This window comes from Symphalangus syndactylus, chromosome 5 (genome assembly GCF_028878055.3).
Source record: "Symphalangus syndactylus isolate Jambi chromosome 5, NHGRI_mSymSyn1-v2.1_pri, whole genome shotgun sequence".
In the NCBI taxonomy this organism is placed as follows: Eukaryota; Metazoa; Chordata; class Mammalia; order Primates; family Hylobatidae; genus Symphalangus; species Symphalangus syndactylus.
The window spans coordinates 52,605,048-52,624,779 of record NC_072427.2 but is presented as its reverse complement, the minus strand read 5'-3'; the positions used below and the strand labels follow the sequence as shown (position 1 = coordinate 52,624,779).

The window sequence follows — 19,732 nt, the reverse complement described above, 5'->3', positions numbered from 1 at the left end:
CTTAAAAAGAAGGGCCGTATTTTCAGCCATTTTTTGGTGTTGACACATTCCAGGCCCTCAGTTGGGACCTCTGGGGAACGATGCAGAAAGGTAAGGGAACCAGAGCCCAGTGGAGCCTCTGCAAGGCCAGCTCAGACCTACAGAGAGGCAAGGGAAAAACCACCCAATGCCTCTACAAATCTTTGTACACAATGAAAATCGCCAGGTGATATGGTTTTGATGTTTCATCCCCTCCAAATCTCATGTTAAAATGTGATTCCCTTGTTGGATGTGGGGCCTGGTGGGAGGTGTTTGCGTCATAGACATGGATCCCTCATGAATGGCTTAGTGCTGTGCTCATGGTAATGAGTGAGTTCTCACTGTTAGTTCACAAGAGATCTGGTTGTTTAAAAGAGGCTGGCACCTCCTCCCTCTCTCTCTTGCTCCCTCTCACCATTGACAAGCTGGCTCCCCCTTCACCTCTGCCATGATTGGAAGCTTCCTGAGGCTCTCATCAGAAGCAGATGCTGGTGCCGTGCTTGTACAGCCAGCAGAACTGTGAACCAAATAAACCCCTTTTCTTTATAAATTACCCAGTCTCAGATATTCCTTTACAGCAATACAAACAGACTAATGCATCAGGCATACCAAGTAATAGAAAGAAGCAAGAAAACAGACATTAGAAATGGAACCAGAGATGGCAGCAGGGACTTCATGGTTAATGTGTTCCAGAAAACAGATTGCAAGATGGAGAATCTCACCAGAGAACTAACATACATTAGAAAGAATCAAATTAAAATTTTCGAACTGAAAACATAATAACTGAAATCAAGAACTCAATAGACAGCTTTAAAAGATCACAGGACAGAGATGAAGAGTGACTTCATATGCCGAAAGATGGAGTGCAAAGGAAGAAATAAAAAACAGCACAAGCATAAAAGCAAGTGGGACCTGGGAGAAGCATGTAACCTTCACATGACCAGAGCCCTAGAATGGTGCCAAAACAATATTTAAGAAATAATGGCCACTGTTTTTCAAACACTGCTGAAAGTTATCAAACTACAGATGCAAAAACTGCTATGAACTTCACGCAGGAGGAATGCAAAGAAAAACAAAACATGGTCAGGGGCATCATGGTGCCTCAGCTGTCACTTATTTTAAACTGTCCTGAGTTTAGATGACTCCAAAAGAGTTCCACAAAGCAATAGATCATCCTCCAGTAGTGACCAAATGGAATTTACCTTCCACAGGCCCTAATCAGGACTTGGTATCTTGACTTCACTTCTTAAAGCTTCAGCCACGGTGGAATGGAGCAGAGATAAGGTTGAGAGGCCTCATGTGTTCTCTTATTATTTCTCTGGCTGCATGTCATCTTTTCAGTTTTAAATGTGTAGGTTATCTATCATATAATATAATTCTGGTGATGTTGGACCTGTCCCATAATCCACAGAGCCATCCCATTAATTTCTGGTAACACAGGGTCATGCTATAGTCACATCACACTGGCTCACTACAAGTCTTAGATTTCCTCAGATGAATTAGTATCAGTACTTTTTAAAATGAAGGAAAAAAGCCATCCTACACGGCTGACTATTGTATAATTTGAAGTATATGACACTTAGGAAAAAGCAAAACTATGGAAACAGTAAAATTATCAGTGGTTGCCAGCATCTGGGGAGAGGAAAGGATAAACAGGTGGAGCACAGAGGATTTAAGGGTAGTGCCACTGTTCTTAAGATACTATAGTGGCAGATACATGGCATTAGACATTTGTCGGAATCCATAAAATAAACAACACCAAGAGTGAATCCTAATATAAGCCATAGGCTTTGAATGATAAACATGGATTAAGGTGCATTCATCCATTGTAACAAATACAATACACTAATGCAAGATGTTAATAATAATGTGTTGTGTGTTGTGTGTGTGTGTGTGTGTGTGTGTCTGTGTGTGTAGAGGAAAATATAAGGGGAACTCTACTTTCTGCTTAATTTTTATGTAAACCTAAAAATGCTCAAAAAATAAAATTTATTAATTTAATTCTTAAAAAAAAAACACAGAAAAGCAATCGTAACACTGAGCCCTTTATGTCTGGAGTTCCATGTTAAGGCTGTGACCCTACAGGTATGTACAGCTGCTGTGTGTCCATATTGACTAGGAAACAAAGCCAGGGCTTTGTTGCCAAGCAGGTCACACTCAGAACTTTGCTCTAAGATCTCCTCCACAAGCTCCCACTTACTGGACACAAACAAGCAGAAAGGTCAATATCTTCTCCACTATGGTCCTGTGAAGATTAAAGGATTTGGGGTCAATAGCACAGAGTAAGTGTCAGAACATTGGTTTTCTTCTTTGCTTTCCTAAAAGGCTGCTTGAAGTGGATATTCTCAAAAATAAACTCACAAGCTCCCTTGCATGCAGCTTTCCTGGTGTGGAAACAAACCACGCACACTTTCTAGGATGAATGCTACACATTTAGGTATGTTGCAGCGACAAAGGCAGAGGATGATATGGAAGCTTCATGTAAAGGAACATTCCCCTGGTCCCGTTTCTAATCTCGATAACTAGAAAAAGCATAAACAGCTCCAGGATAAACAAGACAAATATAATCTATTAAACAATAGATTGAGACACAACTTCATTTCCACTCAACAGAAGGAATGGCTGAGGCAGAATCTTCAGTGTTAATAATATCAATAAAAGGCAGAAAGTGTGAGAGAAGGAGGAAGAAGAGGAAGGAGAAGGTGAAATAGTCATTGCTCCCTGTTTCATTGATTGTTAAATGACTATTTGGACAAGAAGCCATAATTTTACCAGGCTTGACCTTTACGGTCAAACCCCCAATACGAATTTACATCCTTAAACCCTGTCTGCACCTCTAAATTGTGCTTCCTCTCATCTTGTATTCTTGGATTGTCTTAGTCTTTCTTATATTCTTTTTTATTGCTAACTCAATCCCCAATACCCACCTACACCGTCAGTTCTCTACTTTTAAATTTCTATTATTTTTCCTAAGATGTGTGTTTCATTTTTAAGCCCTTTACTTCTTTTAAAATTGCCTTGTTTGGTTGCACAGACATAGCGGGTCTATGTGATGCACTCGGCAATGTGAGATGCCCTTATTATTCCGGCATCCCAGCAAAGCATTCCCAGCGCAAAGGTAAGAAACACTCATTCTTCCAGAAGTGGTCCCCGAGGCCCCTGCCTCCTGAGGGCTTTGAAACTTCCCTCAGGCCAGCCAGAGCCTGCCAGCTCCGGGCTGCTTAGAAGGGAACCTACCTCCACTCTGGCACTTAGCTCATCCACAGACTCGCCCCACCAAAGCAGGCCTTGGTTCATCGTGTCTCACCTTCCCCCACCACGATGCCTCACATTAGTCGGATGGCAAATGTGCGTGAAGGAACAGAGAGAGACACACAGCAACTCACCCAAGGAGAACATGGGAATTAAACATGTAAATGCACATGTGTGTGTGCGTGTGTGCCTGTGTGTGTGCGTGTGATGCGTGTGTACACGTGTATGTGTGTGTGCCTGTGTGTGTGCATGTGATGTGTGTGCACACGCGTACGTGTGTGTGCCTGTGTGTGTGCCTGTGTGTGTGCATGTGTGCATGCGTGTGTTTGTGTGCATTTCAAACAAATCCTTGCCTGCCCTCTATGCTTTGCTGAGCTGAGGTAGGCTACTAGTACGTTGTGTCTTCCTCAGGAAATCAGACTCCAGAATGGCCTAGACAGTGCCATCCCTGCTGCGCGCTGACTACGGCCTCGGCACTCTTTGCAGAGGAAAGCACTTGCTAGCATTCGGCTTCCCCAGGGCTGCGTGCCAGCTGCTTCCAACTCACACAGCAGCAGGCAGCCACACTGGCTCCCCACCCCTTCGGTAGGGTAGAGAGCCATGCTAGAAAGAAAACCAACTGGACTAAATGAAGTTTCAAAATATTCAGGGCAAGTTTTACAAATGAGAGAGTTAATAGAAAAAAGCTTTCTACTCCACATCCTGCCACAGCTCAGCCTTGGAAACCTGCTGTGTCAGCCTCCAGATGAGCAGGACGCTGGTGCACACGTGTTTTCCTCCTGGGCCCAGGGCTTACAATGCCCCTGGCCATTCTAAGGTTGTTTCTCACCCCACAGGGAAGGATCAGAGTTCATGATTTCAAGTCCCTAATGTGAGCTCTGCATCATCATGTAGTTTTTGTTTTTTTCAGGGAGAGAGGGGTCTGACTAGCGATCTTAATGGATTTTTTTTTTTTTTTTTTTTGAGATGAAGTCTAGCTCTGTCGCCCAGGCTGGAGTGCAGTGGCTCGATCTTGGCTCACTGCAACCTCCGCCTCCCGGATTCAAGCGATTCTTCTGCCTCAGCCTCACGAGTAGCTGGGACTACAGGCGCCCGCCACCATGCCCAGCTGATTTTTTGTATTTTTAGTAGAGACGGGGTTTCATCATGTTGACCAGGCTGGTCTCAAACTCCTGACCTCGTGATCTGCCTGCCTCAGCCTCCCAAAGTGCTGGGATTACAGGCGTGAGCCACCGCGCCTGGCCTGGATTTGAAGTAATCTCATGAAATATGACCTGCTCAGATCTCTGATGGGAAAAGGTTTTCACAGTTTCCAAATGCAGGGATCTGTTTTGGAGGAAGAGAAGGCTGAGGTCCAACTCTTAACTGCAGCTTCAGGGCCTTGGTCACAGCTGCCCCTGTGTGCTCCTCCAGGCATCTCTCCACACATCACTCCCTCGTCCCCAGCTGGGTGATGCACTCTGTCCTCCTGTGTTACCAAGGACCTTCAAACTTTATCCCACCTAGCAAACTCTTGCCTATCTGTCAAATTTCAGATGAAGAGGACCTCACTGGAGAAATCCCTTCCACTCCTGCAGCAGGGCCGTATCACCCTGAAGGAGCCTGTCACTCACTCGGCCTCCTTCTCTGCAGCCCGTGATTTCCACATGAAAATTCCCGTAGATTCCAATAACAAAGCCTAACACGAGGCACAAAGTAAATTCTAAAGTTATAGGCCTGCAGGAAAATCCCTCTATATGCAAATGCAATTGACTTCCTGAAATAATTCTGTAACCCAATAGCCAGGAAGGCACTTCTTCGAGTGTTAGACATAAATACATGTTAGACATAAAGGTGTTGAATAAACGGTTGTGGAACAAATGCAAGAAAATAAAACTCCAGAACAAGAAACATACATAAGAAAGGGTTACTCTATGCAGTCAACTGAATAATGATATATCAGGAAAAGGGAATATTACATTCACAACTTGATTTTAATATACAGCCATCTGCAGCACATAGGTTGTGTGAAATAATTCTCCTTTGTTCATTCCACTTCTTTGCTCCAGTTTAGGAATGACATGGAGATTTTTTAAGTGAATCACCCACAAATATAACTTTACTCCTGCATGGAACCCTTATATCACCAGAGAAAAGAACACTTTTAAAATCTGGCAATGAAAAGAAATGATTTTGCTACTAATTTTGGAGGGGTTATTTCCATCCACAGAACACTGCAATGAAAAGAAGACATTTAAGTCAGCATTTTGGCAATTCCCCTCCCTCGGCCTCACATGTCTCCCCAAATCAGGAGCAAATGTGCAGCAGGGAGCACAGGCAGGACCTCCGCAGGCGCAGGCGGGAGCTCCTGACGACGACGCTTGAGGCTGCAATTGCCAGGCCTGCTCAGGGATCCTAGGTAGTCCTGTTAACCCCTTGCTGGCAGGTGGACTGTGGCCTTCAGCCCACCACAGATGGCTCTCACCCTAACGTATTCCAATACCCCCACACTTGCTTCATAGCCAGGCACTTTTGCACAGGGAAGGGCTTCTTTCACATCCAGTAGTTCTTGAGCTGAATTTGCTTATAAGCCTGTGGGAATACCCTACTCGGGGAAAGCACATATTTGATCCCATACTAAAAAGCAGAGGCAGTTTATTTACTCTCAAAGTCCAAACTGAAGACAAAAGTATAATCTGAGTGATCTTGAATCCTTTCCTAAGAAACACTATAAAAGACAGGTCTCTTGGATGTTGAAAGAAGAAACTAAAAGTCAAAATGCTACTACCATCACAAGCTCTATTTCTTCATTTCTTTTTTCCCATTTTCAATATTCCAATCAGTGCTACAGATTTAAGAAGTCAGTGTGAGTTTTAAACTTGCATGATAAATCTCAAACAGAAATCCACAATGAGAATGTAACAAGAAGAGGTGCAACAGCCGTTAGATCAGAAAATAAAGGAGCTTCTTACCATGTTTATTGATGACACGGGACCAATGCTGTTAACATAAATGTCAACGTCAATTACGGTCGGTTTTACTGTGGAGAAAAATACATGTATGTTAATATTTCGTGCCGGAGAAAGACAGAGGAGAGCACATTCAAGTCCTAAAGTCTCATACATAGCATCACAAGGACATGTTGGAAACACACACGGGCAGAGCTTTCTTTGGGACTTCTCTTGTAATTATAAGTCAAGCCCTGCCTGCCTTTCTTTTCAAAATTCTTGAAGGATGAGAGATTCTTTCTTGTATCTTTTCAGTTCTATCTAGGAAAATAGAATATTTATACACTGCAAGTTGCCAGTCATAGAAGACTATAAAGATATACCGTAACATTACTTAAGCTGATTTTTATGGCAAAGATAGGAGATACAAGGTGAGCTACTGCATGAGTAATTTAATGTCAAAGTTTTGCTATAAAGCTCAACACAAGAGAGAAGCAATGTCAGTGACATTGTTGGGTTATGTGTCCACCACATAGCTGTCAAGCTATCTTTCCAAAGCAAAGCCACTCAAGGCAAAGTTCTAGTGAGACTATACACCAATAAAAAATGAGAAATATTATTTGTTGTTATCAATATGACTTAAAGATACATATACGCACATACATCAGAGTTTAAATCCAACTCAAAACACAATGGAAGGTTAATAAGTCAAAGAATTACTGTTTCAACTATGAAGGCATAACATTTATATAATCACAGGTTGATCTCTCTAACGCCATATGTCAGAGGCTGCCCTGGCTCATTTGGCTTTAAGGGAAACCAGTTTCTCTTTTGATGGCAGCAAAAGAACTGAGCAAGCCCAATCATGAGACAGCTGAGCCCACGGACCTCTGAGTCGGGAGCTGATGTCCTCTGAAAGGAGGACATTCCTTCACCCTGCACTCAGTGACTGACAAAGGACGGGACAGAGCCAATTCCAGAAAATTTCTGCCCAGGAGGAATATGAACAAGACTCCTGAACCTTTCCCCATGAAACAGACTGTTTCTATAGAAACAAGAGTGTAGTCTATGCAATTATGTCAATGTGCTTCCTTCAATTGTGCTGAAGAACTGAACATTCACAAAGGGAATTCCACACTCTACTTCTGAAACAATGAATGGCAGCTCTGAGCTCTCAGTCTCGTAAAATTGCACATCCACTGGTCTGTGCCCTAGGCAGCGATCCCCAGACCTTCACGTAATGAAAACAATGACAATGAATTTGAACCAACTCCTACAACGTCCACCAGTACAGCCAAGTCATGTGAGCTGCAAGAGCGGTTGGCATTTTGGAAAATGCCCCAACACAATTCCATGCACTGTGTATATGGTGCTTAAGTCTCATAAAAGGAGTAGTCTTCATTTTACACTCAGCTCTGCTAACTACCATGGAAATTAGGTAGCATCTTTCTTCAAATTATTGGATTCAACAAGTGTTCCATCTCCAAACTCTGCGAAACCTTTGATTATGCTTATACCAAAGGGTGTTCAGTCAGTCGGTTAAGGACCTGCTTTTAGCGAGAGAGTTTTCTGGTTGTTTCATACAACTTATTAGACTTTGGGCTTCCAGAGTTTTTTATATCATTAAATTAAAAGAACCAACAAACATAAAGCTTTAACAGCTTGCAGTGAGAAGCGGCAAGTGTAATAAGTGCAACAGTGCCATGAAGGGTGTAAGAGATAAGAGTTTACAATAAGTGTGCACACACACATACACTCGCAAAATGCCAAGGAAAATGAAAAGCTTTTAGTGGATGATTTTTTTTTTTTTTTTTTTTGAGACAGGGTCTTGCTTTGTCTCGCATGGTGGAGTGCAATGGCGCAATCTCAACTCACTGCAACCTCCACCTCCCAAGTTCAAGCGATTCTCCTGACTCAGCCTCCCAAGTAGCTGGGATTACAGGCACCCGCCACCACGCCCAGCTAATTTTGTAATTTTAGTAGAGACGGGGTTTCACTATGTTAGCCAGGTTGGTCTCGAACTCCTGACCTCAAGTGATCTGCCCACCTCAGCCTCCCAAAGTGCTGGGATTACAGGCATGAGCCACCATGCCCGGCCAGTAGATGCTCTTTTAAGCTGAGTCATGCTAATGTAAATGAAGCATTAGAATAGTAGCTCTGACAGTAGAAGCCAGGAAGGAGATTGGCCACAGGCAGCTCAGGGTTGATAATTCAAAGACTCAAGACTAAGCCCTGACAAATGATCTTCCACAAAGTTGCCAAGACCGTTCAATGAGGGAATGGACAGTCTTTTCAACCAACAGTCTTGGGAAAACTGGATATCCACAGGCAAAAGAATGAAGTTGGACCCTTACCTTACGCCATAAACAAAAATTAACTCAAAATGGACTTGAGACTTAACTGTAAGATCTAAAACTACAAAACCATCAGGAGAAAACACAGCGGAAAGCTTCTTGACATTGGATTTAACAACAATCTCTTGGATACAACACCAGAAGATGAGGCAACAAAAGAAAAATAAATGAATGTGACTATAACAAAATTTAAAACTTCTGTGCATATAGGGCACAACAGAGTAAAAAGACAACCCACTGAGTGGGAGAAAATATTTGCAAATTGTATCTCTGATAAGTGGTTAATATCCAGAATACATAAAGAACTCCTAGAACTCAACAACAAAAACAAACTAACCTGATTTAAATGGCAAAATAACGTAAATAGACATTTCCCCCAAGAAGATATACAAACGGACAATAAGCACATGAAAACATTATTAGTTATTAGGGAACTGCAAATCAAAACCACAAAATAACACCTTACACCCATTCGGACGGCTACTATTAAAAACAAACAAACAAGCAACAATAAAAGCAACAGAAAATAACAAGTGCCAGCCTGGATATGAAGAAATTAGAATCTTGTGCACTGTTTGTAGGAAGAAAAATGATATACTCACTGTGGAAAACAGTAGAGTGATTCCTCAAAAAACTAAAAATACAATTACCATATGATCCAGTAGTTCCACTTCTGAGTATACACCCAAAGGAATTAAAAGGAGGGGCTCAAACAGATTGAACAGCTATGCTAATAATATTATTCACAATAGCTAAAAGGTAGAAACAATTCGAGTGCTCATTGACAAATAAACGGATTTTAAAAAGGTAGCATACATAGACAATGGAATATTATTTTGCCTTAAAGAGGAAGGATATTGTCGTACTGAGCTGGCTTCTCAAAACTCCAAGAAGTTTCTCTCTAAAACCAGACTTATGACAGCATGATTTACTTTAGAAAAATTGAGGAGAGGGAAAAAAAGGGTACAAAAAAAGACAGAGAAGTTGTGCTTGGCTCAGCATGGGTTCATAGGGCATGGGTTCTGCAGTCATCTACCAGGGGAAGGTGGCAGGGCAGGAAGGCATCCCAGAGGAATGAGCCTATGGATTTATACAGAGCCCCGGAGCATGGAGGTGGCAGGCGTCCAGGGCCACAAGGACCAGCAGTCATAGTCACTTAGTTCTTTCTGAGTTGAGTCTTTTGATTAATACCTCTTACAAAAGATAGTTCTCATGAAAATTTTTAAACTTATTGTATTTTATTACTTATTTATTTTGAGGCAGGGTCTTGTTCTGTTGCCAACGCTGCAGTGCAGTGGTGCAATCATGGCTCACTGCAGCCTGGACCTCCTGGGCTCAGGCAATCCTCCTGTCTCAGCCTCCTAAGTAACTAGGACCACAGGCACACACAACATATCAGGCTAATTTTTTAAATTTTTTGCAGAAACAGGGTCTCGCTATGTTGCCCAGGCTGGTCTTGAACCTCCAGATTCAAACAGCCTTTCCACTTGGGCCTCCCAAAGTGCTGAGATTACAGGTGTGAGCCACTGGGCTCAGCCACTCACATAAATTTCGAGTAAGTGTCTGGGGTATTTTAGGGAAATTAACATACAGTAGTGGAGAAGAAAAGATGTATTTGCTTTCTCTGAATCCCTACCTTATATGATTACTTCCTATTTTTAGGTCACGGGCACCTTTTAGCACCCTCAACAAGAAAAGCTGGTCATTGGAAGGCAGGTCTGTGTGATTTACCCTCACCCTTCCCACAGCATCTGGCACTGTAGGTGACCCCTGGATGTTGCATAACTATGGTTCGTAAAAATTGCAGTTGTAAAGTTATAATTACTTAACTTTACATGTTAAATGCTCATGAGCTTGCCAACTGCAACACGAAAAAATATGTTCTTTTCTCTTTTAATTTTTCTTATTGATACATAACAGATGTACATATTTTTAGGACACGTGTTAATTTAATACATTTATACAGTCTATAAAGATCAAATCAGTGTAACTGGAATATCCATTGCCTTAAATATTTGTCTTTTCTTTGTGCTAGGAACATCTGAATTATTCTTTTTCAGTTATTTTGAAATGTACGATAGATCATTATAAACAACAGTCACCTTACTGATTATCTAGCACTGTCTTACTTTTGAAAGAGAATAATTTTTAAATGTCCCCTAGAACATGATGACGATTACAAGCTGACTCAAGTAGTCAAGTGGGCAAAGAGCTGATAAAAGATCATCTGAGACAAAGATGTTCCTAAAAATAATCATCTGTTACAACAAAAATTATATTACCTCCATGGAGAGGAAAAAGTAGAGAGTGACATTGCGAGAGCAAATGAAACCATGAATATTCATTCATAAACAAACGAGAGATAGAAAACAACAGGCCGGGCACAGTGGCTCAAGCCAGTAATCCCAGCACTTCGGGAGGCTGAGACAGGCAGATCACGAGGTCAGGAGATCGAGACCATCCTGGCTAACACGGTGAAACCCCGTCTCTACTAAAAATAGAAAAAATTAGCCGGGCATGGTGGTGGGCACCTGTAGTCCCAGCTACTCGGGAGGCTGAGGCAAGAGAATGGCCTGAACCCGGGAGGCGGAGCTTGCAGTGAGCCGAGATTGGGCCACTGCACTCCAGCCTGGGCGACAGAGCGAGACTCCATCTCAGAAAAAAGAAAGAAAAAAAAGAAAACAATAGAAACAGAGCTTCCAACAGTCAAGCTACAGAACCAATAGGTGTTTACAGGGACAAAAAGGTGGAGGGGGAAGAGGTCTATGTGTTTACAGCTGTCCATGCAAGGGAATCCCTAAAGAGCTGCCCCAGACCAGCAGTGGGGATGAGGCATGGAGACCCTAAGGAATTTTGAGCAGACGTGTCAAGTGAGGCGACATACCCATGGAGGATGCAGCCTGGCTGCAGAGGGGCTCAGCTGCTCACCAGCTCTGTCATCTCGAAAAGTTTCTTCAGATCTCTGTGCCTCAGTTCCCCTATATGGAAGAGAGGCTGAAAACAGAACCTAATTCAAGATGAGGGTGGAGAGCCAGGCTGTTACACAGTAAATAGTGGTGCTCAGTAAATTTTTAGCTATGGTTGTTAAGGCCCCTGGAATTAAACGCAGAATAGAATGCCAAAATATTGCATTTGCTGCCTTTCAAATAATGTTTATGTTTAAAAATCACCCTGGGCACTTAAGTTTCTATTTTTTCATGAAAAGAGTAAATATGACGTAAGTATTTAAATATCAGCACATGAATTTTCAGAAGATGAATAAATAACATTAACCCTCATGCCCCCAACGCATAAAAGGCTCTTCCAATAACTGGGAACCTCCCTTCCATCTTTCCTGCCTATGGGGACAAGAGGGGAACAGGGGCTCATCTGTCCCTTTCCTTTTCCTAAACTAAGAGCCCCACCGAACACGACGTATTAGGCAGAGGATCCCCTACGTCCCATCACCAACCTTCCTTCAGTTCTGCCTTCTCTCCCTCTGCTAATGTCCACAGATGAAGGATGATAAGATTTATTACATGGCACTGTGATAAGCACTTTGCATTTAATCAGTATGCAGTAGCATTCCTGTTCCCATTTTACAGACAGGAAGTTAAAATAGGAGTGAGGAGTGACTTAACTGGGATTCTGCAGCTTCACCAAAGCAGAGAATCTGGGGTTCCACCCTCAAGCTCCTGGAGTTTTCTATTTTGGTAGTGAGGCTTCAAGAGACTCTAGGCCAGGCGCAGTGGCTCACGCCTGTAATCCCAGCACTTTGGAAGGCCGAGGCGGAGGGATCACGAGGTCAGCAGATTGAGACCATCCTGGCTAACATAATGAAACCCCGTCTCTACTAAAAATCCAAAAAAAAATTAGCCGGGCGTGTTGGCGGGCGTCTGTAGTCCCAGCTGCTCGGGAGGCTGAGGCAGGAGAATGGCGTGAACCCAGGAGGCAAAGCTTGCAGTGAGCCCAGATAGCGCCACAGCACTCCAGCCTGGGTGACAGAGCAAGACTCCGTCTCAAAAAAAAAAAAAAAAAAAAAAAAGAGAGAGAGAGACTCTAGGGAACAAATACTTCAATGGGACTAGTACTGTTTTTTATCATCATCATCATCATCATCATGATTATCGTGACAAATAATCTTTCAAGAATTTTTTAAACACAAATTCACTGTCTCTGAGGATTATATGAAACCTATCCATAGCATCTCAGTGAAGATTTGTTTTCAAATGCTTTTTTTCGAACTTGGAGAATACTATTATGGGGACTAAGTGGAAGAATTTGGGTAAAAAGTACACGGGATAAGCAAACTTGGTCAATATTGCAGCTTTGCCAACACTCTGAGTCCATGCAAAAATGTTTTCTATAACTTAGTATTGGAGCCCTGAGATGGTAAAGTCACTATCACAGGTCCCATTCCAGCTCAGTTAAGGTCCTATTTGGCCAATTTACTTGGCTCAGACCCTTAAATATAGGGTTTACAGCTAATCCTATTTCCATTAATCCCAGAACTATAGATGTCAACACCAAAGCCCTCACTCCTTTCCCAAACACCCTTTAAATATGTGATCTCAAGGAGCCCAGCAAGAGTTGACAAAGATAAAGATAAGGTTATTGTCATTTCACTGTGGGTCAGATATGATAAGTAACATGGAAGGAGGCAAACAGTGGCATTCTACATTTTTGCACATTCATATAAAATATACTACTAAAAGACCTTGGGAATTCCTATTCTTAAAAGAATAAAAACACTGGTGTTAACTTCAGAACCACAAATCCTTTAGAGCTCTGATGGGTAGGTGCTCGAAAGCTCAGATCTAAATTTCCACCTCCTGAAAGGGTTTGATGATAAGAATATAAGAGAATTGAGGAAGGCATCTGCCGAGTCTAGTAATGTTATAAATTTGACTCTAAACTAGCCATATGGCCTTAAGAAAGTCACTTAAATTTGATGGGGCTCAGTTTCTCCATCTATAAACTGAATATTTGAAGTAAGTTCTTTTTCCAACCACGAATTCTGTTCGTTATAACAGAAAAGATAAGTTTTTAACAACTCCCTTCATAATAGCAGCTTCTCCCTTCCACCATCTGGCAGGGAATGCGGAACTGCACTGACCAGCAGAGCTGTCAGTTCAGAGCAGATGTGAAGGGCTAATGCACTATGCCTTTAACAAAGAGAGCACTGAGGATGGTATGAAAATCCTCAGTGCTTGACAAACCTCACTGTACCTGAGTGACATGAACAAAGTGATATCAGCAAGATGGCAGAGTAGGAAGCCCCAAACCCTACTTTCCACGTGAAGCCACTGACTTAACCACACGATACAGACCAACTGCCTCTGTGAGAAACCTAGAATACAATTCAGAGGTCTCTGCAGCACCCCTGGCCAGTGCAAAGCCAACCACATAGAAGTCTCTGTAGGAAAATTCCTGGTACATACGTGCCAGAGTGCCTCCCCCCAACTACCATAGGGTGTGTTCAGGAGGACATTCCCAACTTCTCCCTGAGGAAAGAAAGAAAAGAGTAGAATATTTTCAACATTCTGACTTTTTGTGGGGCTGCCCAAGGGACTGGTTTCTGTGTTCTCTGAATTTAAGTGCTTAGAGGAACATGATGGCAGGGTGGTAGACTCAGAACAGAGGCAATGAACAGGCCTTGTTCTACCACCAGAGTCTGCAGTACCAAGGAACGACAGTAGGGAGAGTGCCAGTACCTCAGTTTGCTACACCACCAAAGAAACTGCAGTACCAGACAGACATCAGAGGGAGCCCCTGAGTAGAAAGCAACACACCCTTCCATTATTAATTTGGTGGAAAAGTAATTGCGGTTCTTGGAAATTACTTTTGCACCAACCTAATACATTAAGTGTGCAAGTCCGGGGAGTACACATCCCCAGAAAAGGCTTTAGAGGTCTCCAGAGTCTCTGGCCATGCTGATTGGTGAAAGTCCTTCCTGCATGAAACCAGACCACAAAGACTGGGCCCAAGGTAACAAATTAAATATCCTGAAACTAACCCTAAAGGCATGGGAATATATGAATTAGCAGATAAATAATTCAAAATAACTGTCGTAAGGATGTCAATGACATAAAAGAAGGCACAGATGGAAAAAACTAATGAAATTTTAAAAAATGAACAAAATGATAATATCAGAAAAGAGACAGAAACTAAGAAGAAGAAGCAAACATAACTACTAAGAGTGGGGAATATATTAAGCGAATTTAAAAATTCACAAGAAGTACTCAATAGCAGACTTGATCAGATAGAAGAAAGAACCAGTAAATTCAAGAACAGGACTTTTTAAATTATCAAGACAAAGAAGCAAAAACAAAAGAAAAAGGAGTGAAGCAAAGCGGAGAGAGCCTAAGGGACTTATGGTAGAGTGTTGAGCAGAATAACATATGCATTATGGGAATTTAAAAGGAAGAAAGGGGGAAACAGACTATTTGAAGAAATAATGGCTGAAAACTTCCCAAATCTGAGGAAAGAAATGGACATACATAATCAAGAAGCTAAAAGAACCATAAGCAGGATAAAAATAAAGAGATCTACAAAGAGACACATCATAATCCAACTGTCAAAGGTCACAGACAATGAGAATCTTGAAAGCAGAAAGAGAAAAGTGACTCATCATGTACAAGGGAGCTTGTATTAGATTATAACCTCATTTCTCAGCAGAAATCTTGCAGGACAGAATGAAGTTGGACAATATATTCAAAATGCTGAAAGGAAAAAAAACATCAACCCAGAATACTTAAGACTTGTTAAGACAAGTCTTAACACATTAAGAAGATTTAAATTATTCAAAGTATTTTATTTGACCACAATGGAATGAAACAAGAAATCAACAGCAGAAGAAATATAATTTTTATATGCAATTGAAGTTATCAGTTTAAAAGAGATTGTTATATTTCATGTAATGGTAACCAGGAAGAAAATATCTATAGAATATACACAAAGGAAAATCAAAAGGGAATCAAAACATGTCACTCAAAAAAATCAAACACAGCCAGGCACAGTGGCTCACACCTGTAATCCCAGCACTTAGGGAGTCCAAGGCAGGGGGATCATGAGGTCAGGAGATCTAGACCATCCTGGCTAACACGGTGAAACCCTGTCTCTACTAAAAATACAAAAAAATTTAGCCAGGCATGGTGGCAGGTGCCTGTAGTCCCAGCTACTCGGGAGGCTGAGACAGGAGAATGGCGTGAACCTGGGAGGCAGAGCTTGCAGTGAGCCGAGATTGAGCCACTGCATGGGCGACAGAGCGAGACTCCATCTCAAAAAAAAAAAAAAAAAACACAAAAAAAAGTGAGCAGCAAGAGAGGAGAGGGGCAGAAAATTATAACAAATCCAGAAAAAAAAATTAACAAAATGGCAACAGTAAGTCCTTCCCTATCAGTAATTACTTTCTAAGTAAATGGATTACAGCCCTAATTAAAATATATAGATTGACTAAATGGATTTTAAAAAGATCAAAGAACATGCTGTCCATAAGAGACTCACTTTAGATCTAAGGACATACATAGGTTAAAAGTGAAAGGATGAGAAAAGATATTCTATGCAAATGGGAACCTAAACAAAGCAAGCGTGACTATATTTGTATTGGACAAAAGAGATTTTAAGTCAAAAGCTGTCACAAGACATAAAGAAGATTGTTATTCAGTAATAAAAGGGTCCATTAACAACCATAAATATATATACACCTAACATTAGAGTTCCCAAATTTATAAGGTAAACATTGGCAGAGCTGTAGAGACAACTAGACAGCAGCACAATAATAGTAGGAGACTTTGATATCTCACTTTCAGTTATATAAAGAACCAGACAGAAGATAAGGCAAGAAACAGAGGACTTGAGCAACACTACAAACCAACTGGACCTAACAGACGTATTCAGAACACTCCACCCAACAACAGCAAAACACACCTTCTCCTCAAGTGCAAATAGACAATCTCAAAGATAGAAGATATGTTAGTCCACAAAACAAGTTTTACCACATTTAAGATTTAAATCACTTAAAGTACAACAGAATGAAACAAATCATCAGGAAAGCAAAACAGGAAAATTCACAAATATATGGAAATTGAATAATTTACTCTTAAACAACCAAAGGGTCAAAGGAGAAATCACAAGGGAACTTAGAAAATATATGGAGACAAATAAAGAAAACTCAACATATCAAAACTTATGGGCTACAACAAAAGTAGCACAAAGGAAGAAATTTATAGCAGTAAAGACTTACATTAAAAAAGGAGGAAAACCCTCAAATCAACAATCTAAGTTTACACCCTCAAAAAACTAGAAAAAAAATATAATTAAAGAAATGTAGCTGAAGAAAGCAAATAATACAAATTGTACAGAGATAAATGAAATAGGAAATAGAAAATAGAAAAAAATCAACAAAACCAAGAGCTGATTCTTCAAAAAGATCAATGAAATGTATAAACCCTTAGCTAGACTAAGAAAAAAATGAGAGAAGACTCAAATAACTATACTTAAAAATGAAAGAATGTTACAACGGATGTCACAAAAATAAGAAGAGTTGTGAGACTATTATGAATAATTGTATGCCAACAAACTTGATAAACTAGAAGAAATAAATATTCTTAGAAGCATATAACCTACCAAGACTCATTTATGAAACAGTAAAAAATATTGGCCAGGCACAGTGGCTCACATCTGTAATCCCAGCACTTTGGGAGGCCAAGACAAGTGAATCGCTTGAGCCCAGGAGTTAAAGACCAGCCTGAACAATATGGCAAAACTCCCTATCTACAAAAAATACAAAAATTAGCCAGGACAGGTGGTGCACACCTGTGGTCCCAGCTACTCAAAAGATTGAGGTGGAAAGATCACATGAGCCCAGTGAGGTCAAGACTACAGTGAGCCATGATCATGCCAGTGCACTCCAGCCTAGGTGAGAGAGTGAGACCCTGTCTCAAGAAAAAAAAAAAAAATTCTTAAGCGATCTCTAACTACTAAGGAGACTGAATCAGTAACAAAAACTTCCTATCACTGAAAAGCTCAAGACCAGATGGCTTCACCAGGGATTCGACCAAACATTTAAAGAAGAATAAACACTAATCCTTCTTAAAGTCTGCCAAAACAAATAAAGAGGAGGAATACTTCCAAACTCATTCTATAAGGCCAGCATTCCCCTGATAGCAAAGGCAGGCAAAGTCAAAAGAAAAGAATAGACCAATATCCTTGACTAATTTTGATGACAAATCTTCAACAAAATACTAGAAAATAGAATTCAACAGCACTTTAAAACTGTTATACATAATGGCCAAGTGGGATTTATTCCTGAAGTGCAAGGATGGTTCAACATACCAAAAAAATCAGTCAATATATTATGCTATATTAACAGAATGAATTTTTAAAAATGCACATTCTCAATTGATCCAGAAAAAGTATCTGACAAAATTCAACAGCCTTTCATTAGAAAAAGCACTCAATACCATAAGAATAGAGGGAAACTATCTTAACATAATAAAGGCCACACATAAAAAGCCCACAGTTAACCTCATCCTCGATGGCTAAAAGCTTTTTTCTAAGATTAGGAACAGGAGATGAATGCTTGCATTCACTGCTTCTATCCAACATAGTACTGGAAGAAATTCTGCTCAAAAAGAGATAAAACCATCCAAATTGGGAAGGAATCGTACTATTTTCTCTATTCATAGACAACATGATCTCAGATGTAGAAAACTCTAAAAATTGCACATGCACACACACAAATGTTAAAACTAATAAATTCAGCAAAGATGCTGAATATAAAATCAACACTCAAAAATCAGTTGTGTTTATATACATTAACAACAACAAAAAAAGAAGTTAATGAAACAATTCCATTTACAATAGCATTAAAAATAATAAAATACCTTGGAATAAACTCAGCTAAAGAGGCAAAGGACTTATACACCAAAAACTACAAAACATTGTTTGCAGAAATTAAGGAAAACACCAGTAAGTAAAAAGACATCTTGCTTTCACAGATTAGAAGGCCTAATACTGTTAAGATGTCAATCCTATTCAAAGCAATCTACAGATTCTATATAATTCCAATACAAATGCCAACGGCATTTTTGCCAGAAATAGAAAAGCCAATTCTAAAATTATATGGAGTCTCAAGGGACCCCAAATAGCCAAAACAATCTTGGGGAAAAAAAAGAAAGTTGGAGGTCTGACACTTCCTAGTTTGAAAACTTACTACAAAATCAAACAGCGTGATACTGGTATAAAGACAGATATATAAACCAACAGAACAGAATAGAGAGCCCATACTTAAATCCTTGCATAAAGTAGCCAAATGAATTTCAACAATGATGCCAAGACTACAAAATGAGAAAAGGACAGTCTCTATAAATGATGCAGGGACAATTGTATCTCCATATGCAAAAGAATGAAGTTAGCACTCTTACTATATATCATATACAAAATTCCACTCAAAATGGATCAAAAGCCTAAATATGAGACCAAAAACTATAAAACGTCTATGAGAAAACAGTGGAAAAGATCATTATATTGAATTTGGTAATAATTTCTTGGATATGGCAGTAAAAGCTCAGGAAACAGAAGCAAAAATAGACAAATGGACTACATTAAACTTAAAAACTCCTGCACATCACAACAGCCAAGACGTAGAAGGAACAGAAATGTCAATCAACAGGTGAATGAAAAAAGAATATGCGGCATATACACACAATATGGTTCAGCCTTAAAAAAATAAAGAAATCCTGTCATGTTCTACTAGGTGGATGAATTTTGAGGACAGTGAAATAAGCCAATCATAAAAGGACAAATATGTTAAGATTCCACTCATATGAAGTATCTTAGTCAGAAATCCAGATGTGAAGTCCTATGATTCTATTACAGCTGATAAGCCTAACTACTACAAAATATTTTATTTTTCACTGAATTATTTCAAATTTCTTTCACCTTCCAACCTATTTTTACAATTCAAACATTTCCAGTATTATAAATTGTTTGAAGGGTTTTATTAATATGTACCTTTTAACAGCCTCCCTTCTAGTGTAAGTGGTAAGTAAATCTTGTTTTTGCCTTTCTGCTTATCACTATTCATTCAACGAATAATTAGTGGTTGATTGCTGAGCTAGACAGAGTTCTAATGTCTGAGGACAGAGCATAATCAAGACAGTCTCCACTTTCATAGCATTTAAATCACAGTGCGTGAAA

General features: G+C 40.3%; 1 protein-coding gene across 1 annotated transcript in view; it reads right to left on the bottom strand.

The window, feature by feature from the left end:
* GABRG3 (gamma-aminobutyric acid type A receptor subunit gamma3) overlaps nt 1-19,732 on the bottom strand; it is a 571,515-nt gene that overhangs the window by 504,771 nt on the left and 47,012 nt on the right. The window contains exon 3 of the mRNA XM_055278462.2: nt 6,222-6,289. Coding sequence (XP_055134437.1) covers nt 6,222-6,289 — 68 coding nt within the window. The remainder of the gene's footprint in view (nt 1-6,221; nt 6,290-19,732) is intronic.